The sequence below is a fragment of the Schistocerca cancellata genome, chromosome 1 (genome assembly GCF_023864275.1).
Source record: "Schistocerca cancellata isolate TAMUIC-IGC-003103 chromosome 1, iqSchCanc2.1, whole genome shotgun sequence".
Classification (NCBI taxonomy): Eukaryota; Metazoa; Arthropoda; class Insecta; order Orthoptera; family Acrididae; genus Schistocerca; species Schistocerca cancellata.
The window spans coordinates 216,518,301-216,536,957 of NC_064626.1; the positions used below are offsets into that span (position 1 = coordinate 216,518,301).

General features: G+C 43.8%; 1 protein-coding gene across 1 annotated transcript in view; it reads right to left on the reverse strand.

Annotated features, from left to right (window-relative positions):
- The window catches only part of LOC126165291 (uncharacterized), a 380,023-nt gene that overhangs the window by 173,361 nt on the left and 188,005 nt on the right, over positions 1-18,657 (reverse strand). The window contains exons 14-15 of the mRNA XM_049920310.1: positions 13,691-13,845; positions 7,225-7,353 (exon numbers count right to left, since the gene is read on the reverse strand). Of these exons, the coding sequence (XP_049776267.1) occupies positions 7,225-7,353; positions 13,691-13,845 (284 nt within the window). The remainder of the gene's footprint in view (positions 1-7,224; positions 7,354-13,690; positions 13,846-18,657) is intronic.

The following is an 18,657-nucleotide window of genomic DNA, read 5'->3' on the forward strand; positions in this document are numbered from 1 at the left end:
ACATAAGGCATAGCGAAAGTATTTGCTGCTTGACGGAAGACTGTGCTGCCAAGTCTGTAGACCAGGGCTGACGCGGAAATCATCAGCTGTACCGCAACAATTCACTAAACATTATTGTATTAAATACAACATGTCCAGCACTTGTTCGTGTTCGACTGAAATCATTGATCGTTCCAAAAACTTTCTCTTTCCCGCTCCCTATAAGTTTTAAATGAATTTACCGAATTTTCCACGGCAGCAATCACTAATGTAAAATTCTCGGTACATAATCAGCATCATCCTCTGCCTGACATTAACGAGATATAGTCAGTCCGGTCTTCAATCTCTCCAGCCCCTTCACACATACATTATAAACATAAATTACGCCCACTCAGGGATGACTTAGGCCTCAGACTCCCTACCGCTTACAATAATCAGTGCAAATGCGGCGTGAATTGTAATAGTGCAAAATGACTGTTACGTATTATTGACAACTATGATGAGTACTCCGCTAAAATAAAACTGCATAAAACAACTTAAGAACACAGCCTTATGAATGGGCACAATGTTTATTTCCACAAAACTGGCATACAAACCTACGCTTCGTATATCATTCGAGAAAGCAAAGCAGATACGACTGTACCATAAACTTTTATCAGAACTAGAGACTTCTTCGTGAGTGCAGCATGACAGAGTTGTGGTGGATCAGCGGTATCGAAGGCAACATAAAAACAATAGAAATATAGGTTCTTCGCTGTCTAGTCGGGGACGGGCGAAATCATGACAGGTCATAGTGACTTCTTCTATCGTATGGAAGTGCTACTGGCTACTGGAGAACTCCATACAAGTCACTCTTCAACATTCTGACGATGAGAACAGTTTGAATCTTGCCGTAGATTGTTTTACTGAACGCTGAATAACTGTCCGTTTCCGTAGTTGAGTTGTCAACGCTGCTGACTGCCACGCGGGGGACCCAGGTTCGATTCTTGGTACTGCCAAGGATTTTTTCCTTGGCTGGACGAGTGGTACCTGGTACATTCAGCCTCGTGAGGCCTACTGAGGAGCTACTGTACCGATTAGTAGCGGTACCGAGGTCAAGAAATCCGACAACGACCACGAGACCGTCATGCTGAAAACCTGCCACATCATACCGCATCCGATGACGCCAATAGCAGAGGACGACACGGTGGTCGGACGTGCCCGATTGTACTATCAGGGCCAGAACGTGGAACGTTTAATCTAACGAAATTGAATAACTGCGATGAAGACTCTATCCTAATAGCGTGCTATACAGAAAACCCTTTCGCCATGATGACAGGGCGATGCATCGTTGCGCGGACTCCTCGAAGTGCCCAAAAGCCTTGACCGTCGAAACGCTGCACACAGCTTACGACTATTCGTGTTTGTTGTGTCGAAGCTGCGGCTATCTCGTTCGACGTCATTCCAGGTCGACATAATTAAGCTCCCTACACTGCGGCCTATATTAATCCAAGTAGTTTCGCGATTACAGCAACGTTTTTCTTTTCTTTTCTTTTTTTTCTCAGTTCTGATAGTAAGTCAGATGCCAGTGCCGGCTCTGTTGAGAATAATTCGTTGAATATTTCTAAAGAATTGACAAAGAAGTCAATAAAGGTGAGTTGATGCAGCTGGTCGTTGTGACCGAGCGGTTCTAGGCGTTCAATGTGGAACCGTGCGGCCGCTACGGTTGCAGGTTCGAATCCTGCCTCGGGCATGGATGTGTGTGATGTCCTTAGGTTAGTTAGGTTTAAGTAGTTCTAAGTCAAGGGGACTGATGACCTGAGATGTTAAGTCCCGTAGGGCTCAGCCATTTTTTTTCCGAGTTGATGCAAAATTTTGTACTCGCCTACAGTATTCAACACAACTATTTAACAATTGTCCGCAAGTTTTAGTTTAAAAAAAGAAGAACACCTTGCCCTGCAAAGGCATTGTATTCCATCTGACTATCTCAAATAGTCCGCACAGAAAGGCAAACAAAATACAGGAGGAGGAGCCAGCCAATAGGTCATGAAGATAGGAAGGGTATATAAGTAAAAAGTGAATTAAATGTTGATGCACTGATCGTGCTCGTCAAAATAAATTCTTAGTTAATATCTCATGACGCGTTTCCGGAGAACCACATCATCACAACTGTGGTATGAAACATATGATGTTAGACAAGATACTGAAAGAGGTTCGTTAAAACAACCTAGTCAATCAGGGGAACGTGCCTGTTAAAGTCAATACAAAGTATCTTCTCGCTCTCTACTCCGTTCTGTAACACCACTTTTTGTGTGAAGTGATATAAAAATTATTTGAGAAGATATGCCCAGCTGGACTGGGATCGCGTGACCGGATGGGGAGGGAAGTGAGAGTGGAAAAAAATGGTTCAAATGGCTCTGAGCACTATGGGACTAAACATCTGAGGTCATCAGTCCCATAGAACTTAGAACTACTTAAACCTAACTAACCTAAGGACATCACACACATCCATGCCCGAGGAGTGAGAGTGGAGTACACAAGCACAAGCATTTTCATGGAGTGTTCTCGAATCATTCATCTACTCCTACATCTACATCCACATCCATACACCGCAAGCCACCTGACGGTGTGTGGCGGAGGGTACCTTGATTACCTCTATCGGTTCTCCCTTCTATTCCAGTCTCTTATTGTTCGTGGAAAGAAACATTGTCGGTATGCCTATGTGTGGGTTCTAATCTCTCTGATTTTATCCTCATGGTCTCTTCGCGAGATATACATAGGAGGGAGCAATATACTGCTTGACTCCTCGGTGAACGTATGTTCTCGAAACTTCAACAAAAGCCCGTACCGAGCTACTGAGCGTATCTATTGCAGAGTATTCCACTGGAGTTCATCTATCATCTCCGTAACGCTTTCGCGATTACTAAATGATCCTGTAACGAAGCGCGTTGCTCTCCGTTGGATCTTCTCTATCTCTTCTATCAACCCTAACTGGTACGGATCCCACACTGGTGAGCAGAATTCAAGCAGTGGGCGAACAAGTGTATTGTAACCTACTTCCTTTGTTTTTTGACTGCATTTCCTTAGGATTCTTCAAATGAATCTCAGTCTGCCATTTGCTTTACCGACGATTAATTTTATATGGTCATTCCATTTTAAATCACTCCTAATGCCTCCTCCCAGATAATTTATGGAATTAACTGCTTCCAGTTGCTGACCTGCTATATTGTAGCTAAATAATAAATGATCTTTCTTTCTATGTATTCGCAGCACATTACACTTGTCTACATTGAGATTCAATTACCAATCCCTGCACCATGCGTCAATTTGTTGCAGATCCTCTTGCATTTCAGTACAATTTTCCATTGTTACAACCTTTCGATATACTACAGCACCATCCGCAAAAAGCCTCAGTGAACTTCCCCTGTTATGCACAAGGTCATTTATATATATTGTGAATAGCAACGGTCCTACTACACTCCGACATTGCACGAGAGTGATGGGTTAGCGTGTTGTCTTGTCGATGGCCTGGTCGCTTGTAGCGTGCTGTAGGCAAAGAAAGTACCATATGATCGATCAATAGGTTCTAAGATAATTTGCAGGTGAGAGACAATGGGAGACATAACTGGAGCCCCATTACATCCAATGCGAACATCCAACACGTGAGAAGATTTCCACCACATATCTGAAGGTATGCAATGGGACAGTAACGTAACATCAGTATTACAGAAGGCGAATGGAGAACTTAGATTTGATGGAAGGATTCCCGAAAATTTCTATGCATCTGTAAAGCGAATAGCATACAAGACACTAGTCCGACCAGTTCTACGGTATTGTTCAAGTGTTCCTTATCAAGTAGCTATGTCATTAGAAGTGGAAACAAATCAGATTCACGCTGCAAGGATCGTGTCAGGTCGTTATGTCCATACGAAGTTGCGACAGAAACGAGACGACGTAGATGTCGCGGAAACCCGTTCGGTAAATTCAGAGAACTTATATTCGAAAAACAACGTAAGACTACTGTGCTGACACCATACGGATTACGAGAATAAGATATATAATGGCAGGTACAGAGACACATATAATTCTACGACATCCTCGACGCTCTGTGTCTCTTTGGGAAATATGTTTGGACCTGGAGATCCTTCAAATATATTATTGGTCCTCGGTAAATCAAAGTCTGACCATTGTGCACTGTCTTCTTCTTCTGATTCATCCGAATCAGTTGGCAACCGAAGCGTTCGCCGAATTCTTCTTGGACGTATTTCACTATCTTCCGATGATTCTGCTTCACTTTCATTTTTTTGATATTCAATGTCTTCTTCCCAAACGGCAAAGCCGTCCGGAACGTCAGACAAGACGCCCGCGCATTCAGGGTAAATAATAGTATCGTCTCTTTCATCTGCCATGATGAAAGGGCACAAGTACTTACAAAAACAAAAAAACAAAACTTGTAAAACAATAAACTGGTATCCAAGATCGCAGGAATTCTTTTTATTCCATGATTATCAGTTTCGGCGAAACTAAAGTCGCGATCATCGGTTCTTAGGACACATACAGGTTACAACGTCATGTGTCCTAAGTTCCGATGATGGCGGTTTTTGTTTCGCCGAAACCGGTAATCATGGAATAAAAAGAATTTCAGCAATCTTGGCTATCAGTTTCATGTTTTACAGCCATCTATATCGCTCCCACATGAGCACAATGTCCTCCATACAAAAAACTTGTTAACGTGTGTAACTTATTGTTACCTAAACAAAACACCAACAGAGTGAAAAAGATGCTGAAGTCCTGTCGCCGGCCACTGCGCAATACTAAGCTCACGACCCCACTGTGTTTTGGCGGCCGCTGAACGATACGATGTACACGACAACACTATGGTGTCACCGGCTGTTGACCACTATTTCGCACACGACACCACTGTGGTGTCGCCGGACAGCATAGTGCTAAAATTGAAGATTTCGTGATTCAATGCGTGAAGACAATGATTTCAGCCGTAAATAGGAATATTAAAAAGGGTAGGAAGATTTTTCTGTTTAGAAAAAGTGACAAAAAGCAGATTTCAGAGTACCTGTTGGCTCAACACAAAAGTTTTGTCTCAAGTACTGATAGTGTTGAGGATCAGTGGACAAAGTTCAAAACCATCGTACAATATGCGTTAGATGAGTATGTGCCAAGCAAGATCGTAAGAGATGGAAAAGAGCCACCGTGGTTCAACAACCGAGTTAGAAAACTGCTGCGGAAGCAAAGGGAACTTCACAGCAAACATAAACATAGCCAAAGCCTTGCAGACAAACAAAAATTGCGCGAAGCGAAATGTAGTGTGAAGAGAGCTATGCGAGAGGCGTTCAATGAATTCGAAAGTAAAGTTCTATGTACTGACTTGGCAGAAAATCCTAAGAAATTTTGGTCTTATGTCAAAGCGGTAGGTGGATCAAAACAAAATGTCCAGACACTCTGTGACCAAAATGGTACTGAAACAGAGGATGACAGACTAAAGGCCGAAATACTAAATGTCTTTTTCCAAAGTTGTTTCACAGAGGAAGATTGCACTGTAGTTCCTTCTCTAGATTGTCGCACAGATGACAAAATGGTAGATATCGAAATAGACGACAGAGGAATAGAGAAACAATTAAAATCGCTCAAAAGAGGAAAGGCCTCTGGACCTGATGGGATACCAGTTCAATTTTACACAGAGTACGCGAAGGAACTTGCCCCCCTTCGTGCAGCGGAAAAGGGCACAGGTCATCCCCGTTTTCAAGAAGGGACGTCGAACAGATGTGCAGAACTATAGACCTATATCTCTAACGTCGATCAGTTGTAGAATTTTGGAACACGTATTGTGTTCGAGTATAATGACTTTTCTGGAGACTAGAAATCTACTCTGTAGGAATCAGCATGGGTTTCGAAAAAGACGGTCATGTGAAACCCAGCTCGTGCTATTCGTCCACGAGACTCAGAGGGCCATAGACACGGGTTCACAGGTAGATGCCGTGTTTCTTGACTTCCGCAAGGCGTTCGATACAGTTCCCCACAGACGTTTATTGAACAAAGTAAGAGCATATGGACTATCAGACCAATTGTGTGATTGGATTGAGGAGTTCCTAGATAACAGGACGCAGCATGTTATTCTCAATGGAGAGAAGTCTTCCGAAGTCAGAGTAATTTCAGGAGTGCCGCAGGGGAGTGTCATAGGACCGTTGCTATTCACAATATACATAAATGACCTGGTGGATGACATCGGAAGTTCACTGAGGCTTTTTGCAGATGATGCTGTGGTGTATCGAGAGGTTGTAACAATGAAAAATTGTACTGAAATGCAGGAGGATCTGCAGCGAATTGACGCATGGTGCAGGGAATGGCAACTGAATCTCAATGTAGACAAGTGTAATGTGCTGCGAATACACAGAAAGATAGATCCTTTATCATTTAGCTACAAAATAGCAGGTCAGCAACTGGAAGCAGTTAATACCATAAATTATCTGGGAGTACGCATTAGGAGTGATTTAAAATGGAATGATCATATAATGTTGATTGTCGGTAAAGCAGATGCCAGACTGAGATTCATTGGAAGAATCCTAAGGAAATGCAATCCGAAAACAAAGGAAGTAGGTGACAGTACGCTTGTTCGCCCACTGCTTGAATACTGCTCAGCAGTGTGGGATCCGTACTAGATAGGGTTGATACAAGACATAGAGAAGATCCAACGGAGAGCAGCGCGCTTCGTTACAGGATCATTTAGTAATCGCGAAAGCGTTACGGAGATGATAGATAAACTCCAGTGGAAGACTCTGCAGGAGAGACGCTCAGTAGCTCGGTACGGGCTTTTGTCAAAGTTTCGAGAACATACCTTCACCGAAGAGTCAAGCAGTATATTGCTCCCTCCTAGGTATATCTCGCGAAGAGACCATGAGGATAAAATCAGAGAGATTAGAGCCCACACAGAGGCATACCGACAATCCTTCTTTCCACGAACAATACGAGACTGGAATAGAAGGGAGAACTGATAGAGGTACTGAAGGTACCCTCCGCCACACACTGTCAGGTGGCTTGCGGAGTATGGATGTAGATGTAGATGTAGATGTAGACAAGCTATTTTGTCGCCGGCTGCCCTCCCCCAGTGGTGCGGATATAGACAGACTTTTCGTAAAAAAATGCTCATTACATTACTTTTGGCAAGTGGATGCCAATACACGTATCAACAAGCATAGCAGACGGTTCGGTATTACCAGGAAGGATAATTGATTACTGACGCAAAACACTCACCTTCATCTCTTCCAGAACGACAGGGTTTCTGTAGTTGAGGTCGGGCTGCTTGTGGAGGAACTGGTGCAGGTAATACTGCTGGCGGGCCTCGATCCACTCCCAGGCAGAGGGCTCGTTGAAGCCACCGGGCTGCAACAGCGGACTGTGTGAGTCAACATACAACAGTGAATTCATCGCATGCCAGAAAACGTTTGTGTTGATGTCTAAATCAGTACTCATTAAAAACCATAGTGAGCAGAAGGATACATGGTGCAACAGAATAATTTTCCTCAGTTCCACTCACGTATCTCGCGCTGGAAAGAAAACTTTGGTTGCCATCTTCACAGAATTTCCTAATTTAACTTAGTGGCAGGTATATTCTATAGAACAAAGTTGTAGATGGGTGTTTGTACCGAAATTCATGTGGAGGTCCTTAAATCCCAGCTTTCTTTAGAATGTTGATTTGTATACTCGTACACTCACAACAGATACATAAACAGTTTTACTTCCTCTGGTTCTGTCAATGCGGCAACCAACAAATGTTCTTGGTCAGTCTACAGCAAGGATGCTCAACTCGCCGATCGCTATGGCTTTATGAGTTGATCTTCTGAAACCTTTGTCCGAAATCTGTTTAAATGAGTTTTCTTTGTAAAATACCAACCAGCCGCAGTGCCCGAGCGGTTCTAGGCACTTCAGTCCGGAACCGCGCGACTGCTACGGTGTGTGATGTCCTTAGGTTAGTTAGGTTTAAGTAGTTCTAAGTTCTAGGGAACCGATGATTCAAATGGTTCAAATGGCTCTGAGCACTACGCGACTTAACTTCTGAGGTCATCAGTCGCCTAGAACATAGAACTAATTAAACCTAACCTAAGGGCATCACACACATCCATGCCTGAGGCAGGATTCGAACCTGCGACCGTAGCGGTCGCTCGGTTCCAGACTGTAGCGCCTAGAACCGCACGGCCACTCCGGCCGGCCGGGACCGATGACCTCAGCTGTTAAGTCCCATAGTGCTCAGAGCCATTTGAACCATTTTGTAAAATATCGGTTTGTTGACAGTGAGTGTTTCGCACAGTATTTATAGTCGATGAATCTGACAACACTGTCCCCGCCTCTTTCGCCTCGATCTGCAGTTCACCACCTTTAAAGCTAGCGCCAAATAATAGCCTTTCCTTCTACATGATCACGTTACTTCTCGCGAGCTGTAATTTTGCGCCGGCCGGAGTGGCCGTGCGGTTCTAGGCGCTACAGTCTGGAACCGAGCGACCGCTACGGTCGCAGGTTCGAATCCTGCCTCGGGCATGGATGTGTGTGATGTCGCTAGGTTAGTTAGGTCTAAGTAGTTCTAAGTTCTAGGCGACTGATGACCTCAGAAGTTAAGTCGCATAGTGCTCAGAGCCATTTGAACAATTTTGTGATTTTGCGCGCTGTGAGCCGGGAGAGCGCTCAGGCTTTGCTGGGGGATGAGGCGCCATGTGCGGTTCGGAAGGAACAACCTCCGTCTCCAGTAGGCAACACAAACCTCAGTTCTCGAGCTTACACAAAACAACAATGTGCACGACAAAGGTAGTACTTTACGTCATCGAAACACTTCCCTCATATAAAGCCAGAAATTCTGGATTAACCAACATCATTGGATCAAGAAGCTGTAAAGAAGGACACGCCACCCTGACAGCGCTGAGGACAGAGATTGAATACAGATTTTTCAGGTTTAAAGGAAACCTGTATGCGAATTTAGACTTTCTTGGCGAATCTCGACCATGAAGTCTTCTCTGGTTATCAGCCGAGTCAAAGAGTCATTTTTCGGCAACGTTTCAACAAGATTCCTACATGTCATCTTCAGGCGAAGTGTGGCGTTCATGTCCTGTCCGGGTTTTCATAGCTTGCGGTCCGGACAGGACATGAACGCCACACTTCGCCTGAAGATGACATGTAGGAATCTTGTTGAAACGTTGCCGCAGAACGACTCCTTGACTCGGCTGATAACCCGAGAAGACTTCATCTTAACGACAAACTGTCGTATCTTTCGTAGCTCATCCATTCCACAAAGGGGGTGTGGAAGATATTTGGAGTAAAATGAGTACTCTTTATTCTTTTAGTGAGACGGAACTACAAGAGGAAATAATTTGATTTCAAAATGACACCTCTTTATAGTCAGAATATAATGATTACTTTTGGATACTAGTGAGTGTAAAAAATCACCCTAACATTGTAAAAGCATATTCATATGTTTTATCGTTTTCTGGATCAACTTTTCTCAACTCGAGTTCGGTGGAGATCCCGTGACCATCGTACATTGGCTGGGGCGAGGCAGCACGCACAGGGTTGAGATAAGTAATATTATTGACTTGGTACACATGTACCGTGTATTTGTAAAAAGTTTTTATGGGGTCTTGCCGCTGTAGGTGTTGATTTTAGCCTTTGACTATGCCTATTTAGCCAAGCTGTTTTATATTTGTTCTGAAGAAGGCGTGGTTACCCACGCTGAAACCTAGGTAAACACCAGGTATTTTGCGCAATCGAGGAAGACTTTTCATAATTATATCAAATGTGACTAAATGATTTCATGTGTTTGTGAGGTATGCTAACACTGTGTGTACATCATTCCCATTGCGCACAGCGGCACTATAAGCAATGTTGTTGACGCGTTTGTCAGGTAAATTTAAATATTTGCTACGATTAATCACGTTCAAGTAAATCAACCAGCGAAAATATGTTCCTGTCGGATCACAAAAAGTGCGATTACATTTCCGTTTATTTAAAAGACTGGCCGAAAAGTGCGGTACCAGCTGCCTCGTTCTACCTTTCCTCAGCATCTTCAAAAATTTTGACATCCGTACATATTCGCGCTTTTTTTAACATACAGCTCACCTCAAACTCCCACAAGTTCCTTTAAATGTAACTCAAGCATGTGCACTAGTCTATCGCTGTAAGTCGCTCATACCTATCCACTTACCGGCCGGAGTGGCTGAGCGGTTCTAGGTGCTACAGTCTGGAACCGCGCGACCACTACCGTCGCAGGTTCGAATCCTGCCTCGGGCACGGATGTGTGTCATGTCCTTAGGTTAGTTAGGATTAAGTAGTTCTAAGTTTTAGGGGACTGATGATCTCAGCTTTTGAGTCCCACAGTGCTCAGAGCCATTTGAACCATTTGAACCCATCCACTTCCATCTGCCCTCTCTCACTCACTTATTCGACCCAACTCATTGTAATTGTCTCTCTCTCTAACTGTCGCTGTTCCGAAATCTCACACCGACAGCTATCTTCGTTCTGGCCCACTAATGCTGTTTCTTCTCCTTGTCACTGTCTCCCTCTTGCTCCCTCTTACTGCTAATATCTCATTCCTTCATTACTCCCGCATCTCGTGGTCGTGCGGTAGCGTTCTCGCTTCCCACGCCCGGGTTCCCGGGTTCGATTCCCAGTGGGGTCAGGGATTTTCTCTGCCTCGTGATGGCCGGGTGTTGTGTGCTGTCCTTAGGTTAGTTAGGTTTAAGTAGTTCTAAGTTCTAGGGGACTGATGACCATAGATGTTAAGTCCCATAGTGCTCAGAGCCATTTTGAACCTTCATTACTACTACTGTTGCTGTCTTTCCTCACTTTCAAACTCTCTCTCTGCCTAGTTGTCATTGTCAGATACTCTGTCTCATGATCACTAGCTCTCACCCACTTCCACTTTCCCTTTCTTTTTATTCCTCACCCCGCCGTCCCTCCTCTGCCACTGTCTTCTTCACTATTTCCCTATCGCTGTTCTATTACTGTCAACTATGTTTCGCTGCCACTGTGTCCCACTCTTTCTCTCTCACTGTCATTATTTGCCTTGCTCTTCCTATAATACAACTTCTGTCTACCGCCTTTCAGTATCTATTACTTCTCCATGTCTTTGCGATTGCCACTGTCTTCTTCTCACTAAACATAAAAAGTGCGAAAATATTTGCTTGCCAAAATTTATGGGAAAACTTTTAAAGGTGCGGAGGGAAGCAGAATGAGACGGATGATATTCCACTTTTCAGAGACTTTTAATAATAAACAGGAACATATCAGCATTTTTATGCTCCGATAAGAGCATTTTTCCGCTGGTCCATTCTTTTTCCTGTTGCAACAGGGCATGTAACCAATATGAAAAGAAATGTATTGATCAGTAAAATTTAGATAGTTTGCTTATGTGAAATTGAAATAAATAAAACGAATTTTACACCTCAGACCTGATTTTACATGCAAAAAAATGTTTCATGTGCTCGCAGTACAACAACATTGTGTTCCCAGATGATGACGAAGACACTTTACAGCATATTTCTCCGTGATACGTCAATTTATAAACAATGTTTTCCCCTCCAAGTGGATTTTACGTGTGTATTTTACGTGTACTAGTAGGGTAACTTTGAATCTCCGTAAGTATATGATGAAAATTCTAAGGATCGTTCGAGATCGGTCTTAGGAAAATGTCGTAAACATCCCAATCATTAACTGTACTTAGCTGTCTTGGAATCTTTGGCTGGGTTTCAGGACTTACGTTCTGAAAAAAAAGAAACACCTTCAACGACTAGAGGTAGCACATTCATATTCACAAGACATGTGCATTAGTATGATCTGCAGAAATAATTAGCATCTGGACCATGTGGGCCCGCCGGTTTTAGGTCAACGTCGATATCGCGGCGCAATACCACTTACCGTTAAAATGTGTCTGCAGCTCTCGTTGTCGCTATGAAGCGAAGGTAATGGATGAGTGTGACTTGAGCAGACGTGCAGGATACCTCGCAGACGTATGCGCGAACCTTACCGTCAAATCGGTGAATTTGAAAGAGGGCGCATTATTGGCGTGAGATACATCCATCCGGGAAATCACTGCTCGTGTGGGACGAAGTGTTTCGTCATTGCAGCGTGTGTGTGCAGAATGGTTAACGGAAGGCCGTAGAACACCACGAGATGTGTCAGGTAGCACCACCCAGATCACCCTCCCGAGGAGATCGACATCTCATCCGAAAGGCATTGCAGGACAGGTCTGCGTCCACATCGGCTCTGGCGCAACAGTGAAACAGTGTAACACATCGTACACTATCAATAGTTACAGTCAGTTTCCGTTTATTGCGGCATGGGCTACGTGCACGTCGTCCACTTCTCCGCTACATTTGACGAATGTGCAGAAACATGCTAGAAGACAATCGTATATGGAACAACGTCACTGGGCACAGGAATGGTATCAAAGAGTGTTTTCGGACGAATTTAGGTTCTGCTTGTTTGAAAATAATGGCCGCATTTTCGTTCGCCGCCAGCATCACAGTGACTGCACTTGCCCAAGACATACAGCACCATACCATCTCAAAGCCATAAGGTGTGCGGTGCTATTGAGTACAATCACAAATCACAGCTGTTCGTGTCGAGGGCACTGTGACCAGTGTGACGTATGTGAATGACATCCTGAGATCAGTATCAAAAGCCTTTCTGAACTACGACCCAGACGCCATTTTTCAGCAAGCCAACGCACGACCACATGTTGCTGCACGAACACGTGCCTTTATGGTATGAAAGGATGTCAGCCTTTTTCCCTGGCCCGCCCGATCATCAGACTTGTGTGCAATCGACAAAATGTGTGGGACACGGTGAAAAGACGGGTGCAGCGCTGTGACCCAATGGCAACAAACACAGACGAACTTTGGAACAAAGCGAATAGAGCATGGATGGCTATACTAAAGGACGCTATAGGCGTCGATGCCATCACACATGGAACAAGTTATCAGGTCCAACGCCGGACTGTGTGCCTACTTGACTACAGGACACATGTTGAACCGAGGTGACTGAAACACTTACAATTTCTGCAGAAGAAACTAATGTACATGTCGTGTGAATATGAACGTCCTGTCTCTAATCGTTCAAGGTTTTCTGTTTTTTCTGAACTTAAGTGTAATAAGAAAAACCGTTTTCGGAGGGACAGCCCATGAACTAATCGTGCTTCCATACGACTCATCATGCCACTGCAGTCTACATCAAGTGCAAATTGTTCCATTTGCTTAGGCAGAATAAAGTGTGTAACATTCATACTTTGACCAGGTACTGTAGGATAGTGCCACAATGACGGTCATTCTGTTGGGTATACAAATGGTCCCTAAACCAAGAGCTGTCCAAACCACCAGCCCTGACTTTTTATCGCCAACAGAACCCGAGGCATGAGGACCACAAAATCCCGTTTTTATGCTAAGTGTTTTTGAACATATTAGGTACGCATGCTGTCGCATGCATACAGATTAACTCTTTCCTTTGCCAATTATCTTACGTTGCGCGAAGTAAATCTCATTTTCTAGGTCGTATAATCTATATATCGCATCCAAATTGCGTTACGCTATAATTTCATGAGTCTTAATTACATGAAAGTACATTTCAATTCATAGTTACTTTTGTAGCTAATTCGTTTCAAAACATGAACAGGGAGCATACAAGTTACGTTACGGTGTATACACCAGCTGCTAATCTCTGCTCTGATCATACAACTCACCCAGTTGTTCGGCGGCGTACCGTAAGTCCCATTCACCCATACGTAGTAGTCCTTATACTTCGTATAATTTTCGTGCGTAGGATCACTGGAAGCAATGAACCATTCGTGTTCATCACTGCTGTGGTTGGGCACGAAGTCGAGAATTACTCTGATGCCTGAAACAAGAACAGAACTGTCAGTCTTTTTCTTCACCATCACAGGTCCCACAGTCAGTAGCGAGAAATAACCCGTGACAAAAAAATGATGAAATCTTCCATACGTCATAGTAGATTAAAATCCATCTAGACAATACAATTCAAACAACAGGGAATAAAATGCATGTAACCTATCACATGATTTGAACGAATGTACGACAAAATTAATTCGACACTACACGCTTTTCATGCAAATGATTATGTATTTTTACGTTTTTGCTCAAGATATTGTTTATGTGATTATTCGATGACGTAATAATAAGCGACACAGAGCAGCCAAGATTTAGGGAGAGACGTCGGCACCCGACTGAATCCGCCCGATGCATTAACGATGAGGGCCTGTGTGTCTGCCAGCCTGGTAGACGGTTTTCCAGCTGTTTTCCAAATCCATCTACCGGGCTGCTACCTACGTCCAACGGTAGCTACACGGTTCACAAACATTTCCAAAACGTTCTTGCACTTTCACATGGTCAACACTAGAAACAAACAGGTGGGATACATAGTTTCTGTCCCAGTCGGAGGGGGGTGGGGGGGTTGGTGGGGGAGGAGTGGCGACAGCAAGAGCGCCCGGCCACCCTCTGCTACTAGCATCGTGAGATCCTGATTAACGTGCCCATCCCCTGAAGATAAGTTACAGAACCCAGGAAAAAAGAAAAGAAATATAGTAGTGACACCACAGCAGACGGTACCGATTTAGAATTACAGTACTTCACATAGTCGTTCGTTTGAAGATGGATTTGTAGTTCTGTTAATGAAATAGAGAAATCTGTGACTAAATTAGACTGGGATGTTTTCGTTCTTCTTTTCCTACTACTTGCAGAAAGTGGAAACAAACATCTGTGATCGTTTGCGAAAGAGTGGTATCGTGCATGAAAGGAAGGTTTATAAAACACGGTAGGTCCAGTCTTAATTCGCTTCGTTTAAGTAAAATTTTTATATCACATATATCATCATCATAATCATCATCAACTATATGACATACGCTTTTCGATAAAAGCATTCTCTAGATTATTATTTCAGTATTCAGCAGTACCAATCCTTGCTGTTCTTGTATACCTTGTAATATCAGTTACAATCATCCTGTTAAAATGTCGTCTTGAGCATTTCTCATAGTGGGAAGACCTGTGGAGTAAGCATAGGGTGCTGCGCTAATTGCTAACATCAAATCGAAATAATCACGCGACTTATACATAATGCTGTTTGTTTACATGATGAGCTAATGATGAAACTTCGATGTCGCACGTATTTGATAGTAGAAGCAATGGCGAAAATTGTTGCAGCTGAGGAAGTAAACCTAAATACATCAAAGGAGGGAAAGTTACTGTTTATAGGTAAGTACCACAAAGGTCAAATTCCAATAGTCATGCCATAAATAGGCGCTTTATGTTTTGATTGATATCGAGACACATTGTAATAAAGCGTTATAAGGACAATTTATGTGACTGTATAACTACATACAGTGCCTGATAAAAAAAGTGAAGCACGTGGAACGCATGGTCGGATGTCAATTCCGATTTCCTTCACAATGGCAGAGTGTAATTCTGTGTGTCAGGTATAACAGCCACCAGAGTGCATTCATTAGAGCTGTTCATTTTTAGTGTTGCTATCACGGCTGGTGTGGTTAACAGGTTGAGATGTTCAGTGATCACTAGGAAGGACATGGGGAAGACGCGTAACTCATGTTAGCGTTATCAGCACCTCACAAAGTCTCAAAGGATGCCTCATTGGGGGGTCTCCATTTGGCCGTTGATGGAATCGTGTCCCATCGAGATTTATGGGGTATACGGATGTGAGAATGGCCTGCTGTTCGACGGCATAGGTATGTGATCGCAAGCATACTAGTCGTCAAGGTTTCGGTCGAGTACGTGTAACCACCGCATGGAAGGATCGCCGTGATGTCCACCACGTACATGGTGCAATCTGTTTCATCCCACAACACTGGTCGGACTAGGGAACTGCTGTACCATGCAAAGCCTGGCGTTAACACAAACGGCTACGGTTGGAGTGGTGTCGTAAGCGAGAAGCATGCAGTGCTGATAAATGGCGTCGCACTGTATTTAGCAATGAACTAAGTTTATGAACTTCTTCAAATATTTTGGAGAGCTGTGGGGAGCTATCGGATACGATTTCGGGTTACTGTCATTTTTATAGCACACTGCTGCCCGTCTTTACATGGCACATGTCTCTTCCAACTGCCTACGTGATGTGGTACTCCCGTAGCCAGCAAGATCATCAGGTCCGTCCCCGACAGGACTTTTGTGGGACCACGTCGAACTTCAAGCCTGTCCCAGTGCCAGCAACCGCGATATCAATGACCATTACAACAGTTGCGGGTGAGCTTGTCCGAGGAGAGCATACAACAGCTTTGTGACATCCTTCCCAACCGAATGAGTGCACGCACACAAGCTAGAGTGAGTCCAACGTCATACATGTAACTGGTTGATGCTGCCAAGACGTTCCTAAATTTGAATCGATTCTACAGACACTGGAATAACGTAACATACTATCTCAAACAGTGAAGTTTCATTTCGTTTCCTCCTCCCCAACACTCTATTCCCTCCTTCACTTTTTTGTCAAGCAGTTTATTTACAAGGCAAGTGCTAGACACATTCGGTAGTCTATGTCTATCTCACTGCATGGACGAAGCTCATTATATATATATATATATATATATATATATATATATATATATATATATACAGGGCTATTACAAATGATTGAAGCGATTTCATAAATTCACTGTAGCTCCATTCATTGACATATGGTCACGACACACTACAGATACGTAGAAAAACTCATAAAGTTTTTTTTGGCTGAAGCCGCACTTCAGGTTTCTGCCGTCAGAGCGCTCGAGAGCGCATTGAGACAAAATGGCGACAGGAGCCGAGAAAGCGTATGTCGTGCTTGAAATGCACTCACATCAGTCAGTCATAACAGTGCAACGACACTTCAGGACGAAGTTCAACAAAGATCCACCAACTGCTAACTCCATTCGGCGATGGTATGCGCAGTTTAAAGCTTCTGGATGCCTCTGTAAGGGGAAATCAACGGGCCGGCCTGCAGTGAGCGAAGAAACGGTTGAACGCGTGCGGGCAAGTTCCACGCGTAGCCCGCGGAAATTTGGCTCATGCCACAACTGGAGACCGACAGCGCCGACTTCATCTTTCAACAGGATGGTGCTCCACCGCACTTCCATCATGATGTTTGGCATTTCTTAAACAGGAGATTGGAAAACCGATGGATCGGTCGTGGTGGAGATCATGATCAGCAATTCATGTCATGGCCTCCACGCTCTCCCGACTTAACCCCATGCGATTTCTTTCTGTGGGGTTATGTGAAAGATTCAGTGTTTAAACCTCCTCTACCAAGAAACGTGCTAGAACTGCGAGCTCGCATCAACGATGCTTTCGAACTCTCAAATAATAAAGTTATTGTAGAGCTGTGAAATCGCTTCAATCATTTGTAATAATCCTGTATATATATGAGAAAAAGTACCACCACAGTTGTATCTTGAGAATTTTTGTATTCTATCACACGACTAATTTCCGGGCCACATTACCGCCATCCTCAGGCCATGTTTACCAAAAAACTATATCACAATCCCAATACTTGAAAATTAAACAACTATAAAACAACGAACACACACAGAATTATGGTAGTGTGATGTATTAGTTGAAGTAACCTTAAAGTTACATTCTATGAAGTATCAATAGAGCACGTATGTCAGTACAGTAGAGCGCCGATTATCCGAACGTCGGTCAACCGAACGACCGCTTAACCGAACTGTGTACTCGCTCGCACCTGTTACTCCCCCACCCTACCGTCCATCATCCCCCTCACTCCCAAACCAAGTTTCCCACAGTAGTCGCAGCACTGGCGGAACATTGCTTCTAATGGGGCCTTCGCAAGGCGCTGCTGACCGGCCAAACCTCCAGTCGCTGTGTTTCAACAATCAGCACACTTTTGTCAGCTTGGCACTGGCAGCAGAAGTAGCGGCAGTATCAGAGCTGTTCACGGCAACAGCTGAGCCAGCTTAGAGTTGAGGCGCAGTTTGAAGGATTGCGCGCCCCCAAGAAGAGCTTCTCACGGTGCAAACAGTCACCTTCTGTTCTCTGTTACGACCACTTGTGTGCTGCTGCGTGAAGAAGTGAACTTGACGACAGAAACTGCTTAAGTGTAAACGTGTTGTCCTTTCTATGAGGGACAAGTACGAGATTATTAAAAGGTTAGAGGAAGGTGAATCTGCAAGCACTTTATCCAATGAATACAGGGTGGCGAAGTCGACAATTACGGATATAAAAAAACAAAAGACGAGCATAGCAAATTTTATAGTTATGCTTCATTCTACTGATGGATCAATAAGCCGTAAAACTATGAAGCTCGCCACTAACACAGATCTAGATGATGCTGTTTACAAGTGGTTTACACAAAAGAGATCGGAAGGAGAACCTATCTCAGCTCCCATTCTGTGTGAGAAGGCAATGCAGTTCAACGAAAAAAACTGGAGGGCCTTCGAACTTTAAGGCGAGCACGGGCTGGTTAAAACGCTTCAAGTCAAGACACGGCATTCGTGAGCTTACAATACAGGGAGAAAAACTGTCGGCTGATTCTTCAGCAGCTGATTCTGTCAAAGTCAAACTAAGGGACGTATTAAGGGAAGAAGATTATGTTCTCGAAAACGTTTACAATGCTGATGAAACTGGACTTAACTGGAAAGCTTTACCGAGAGAAACTCTTGTTTCACGTCATGAATTAGCAGTACCTGGTCCTAAA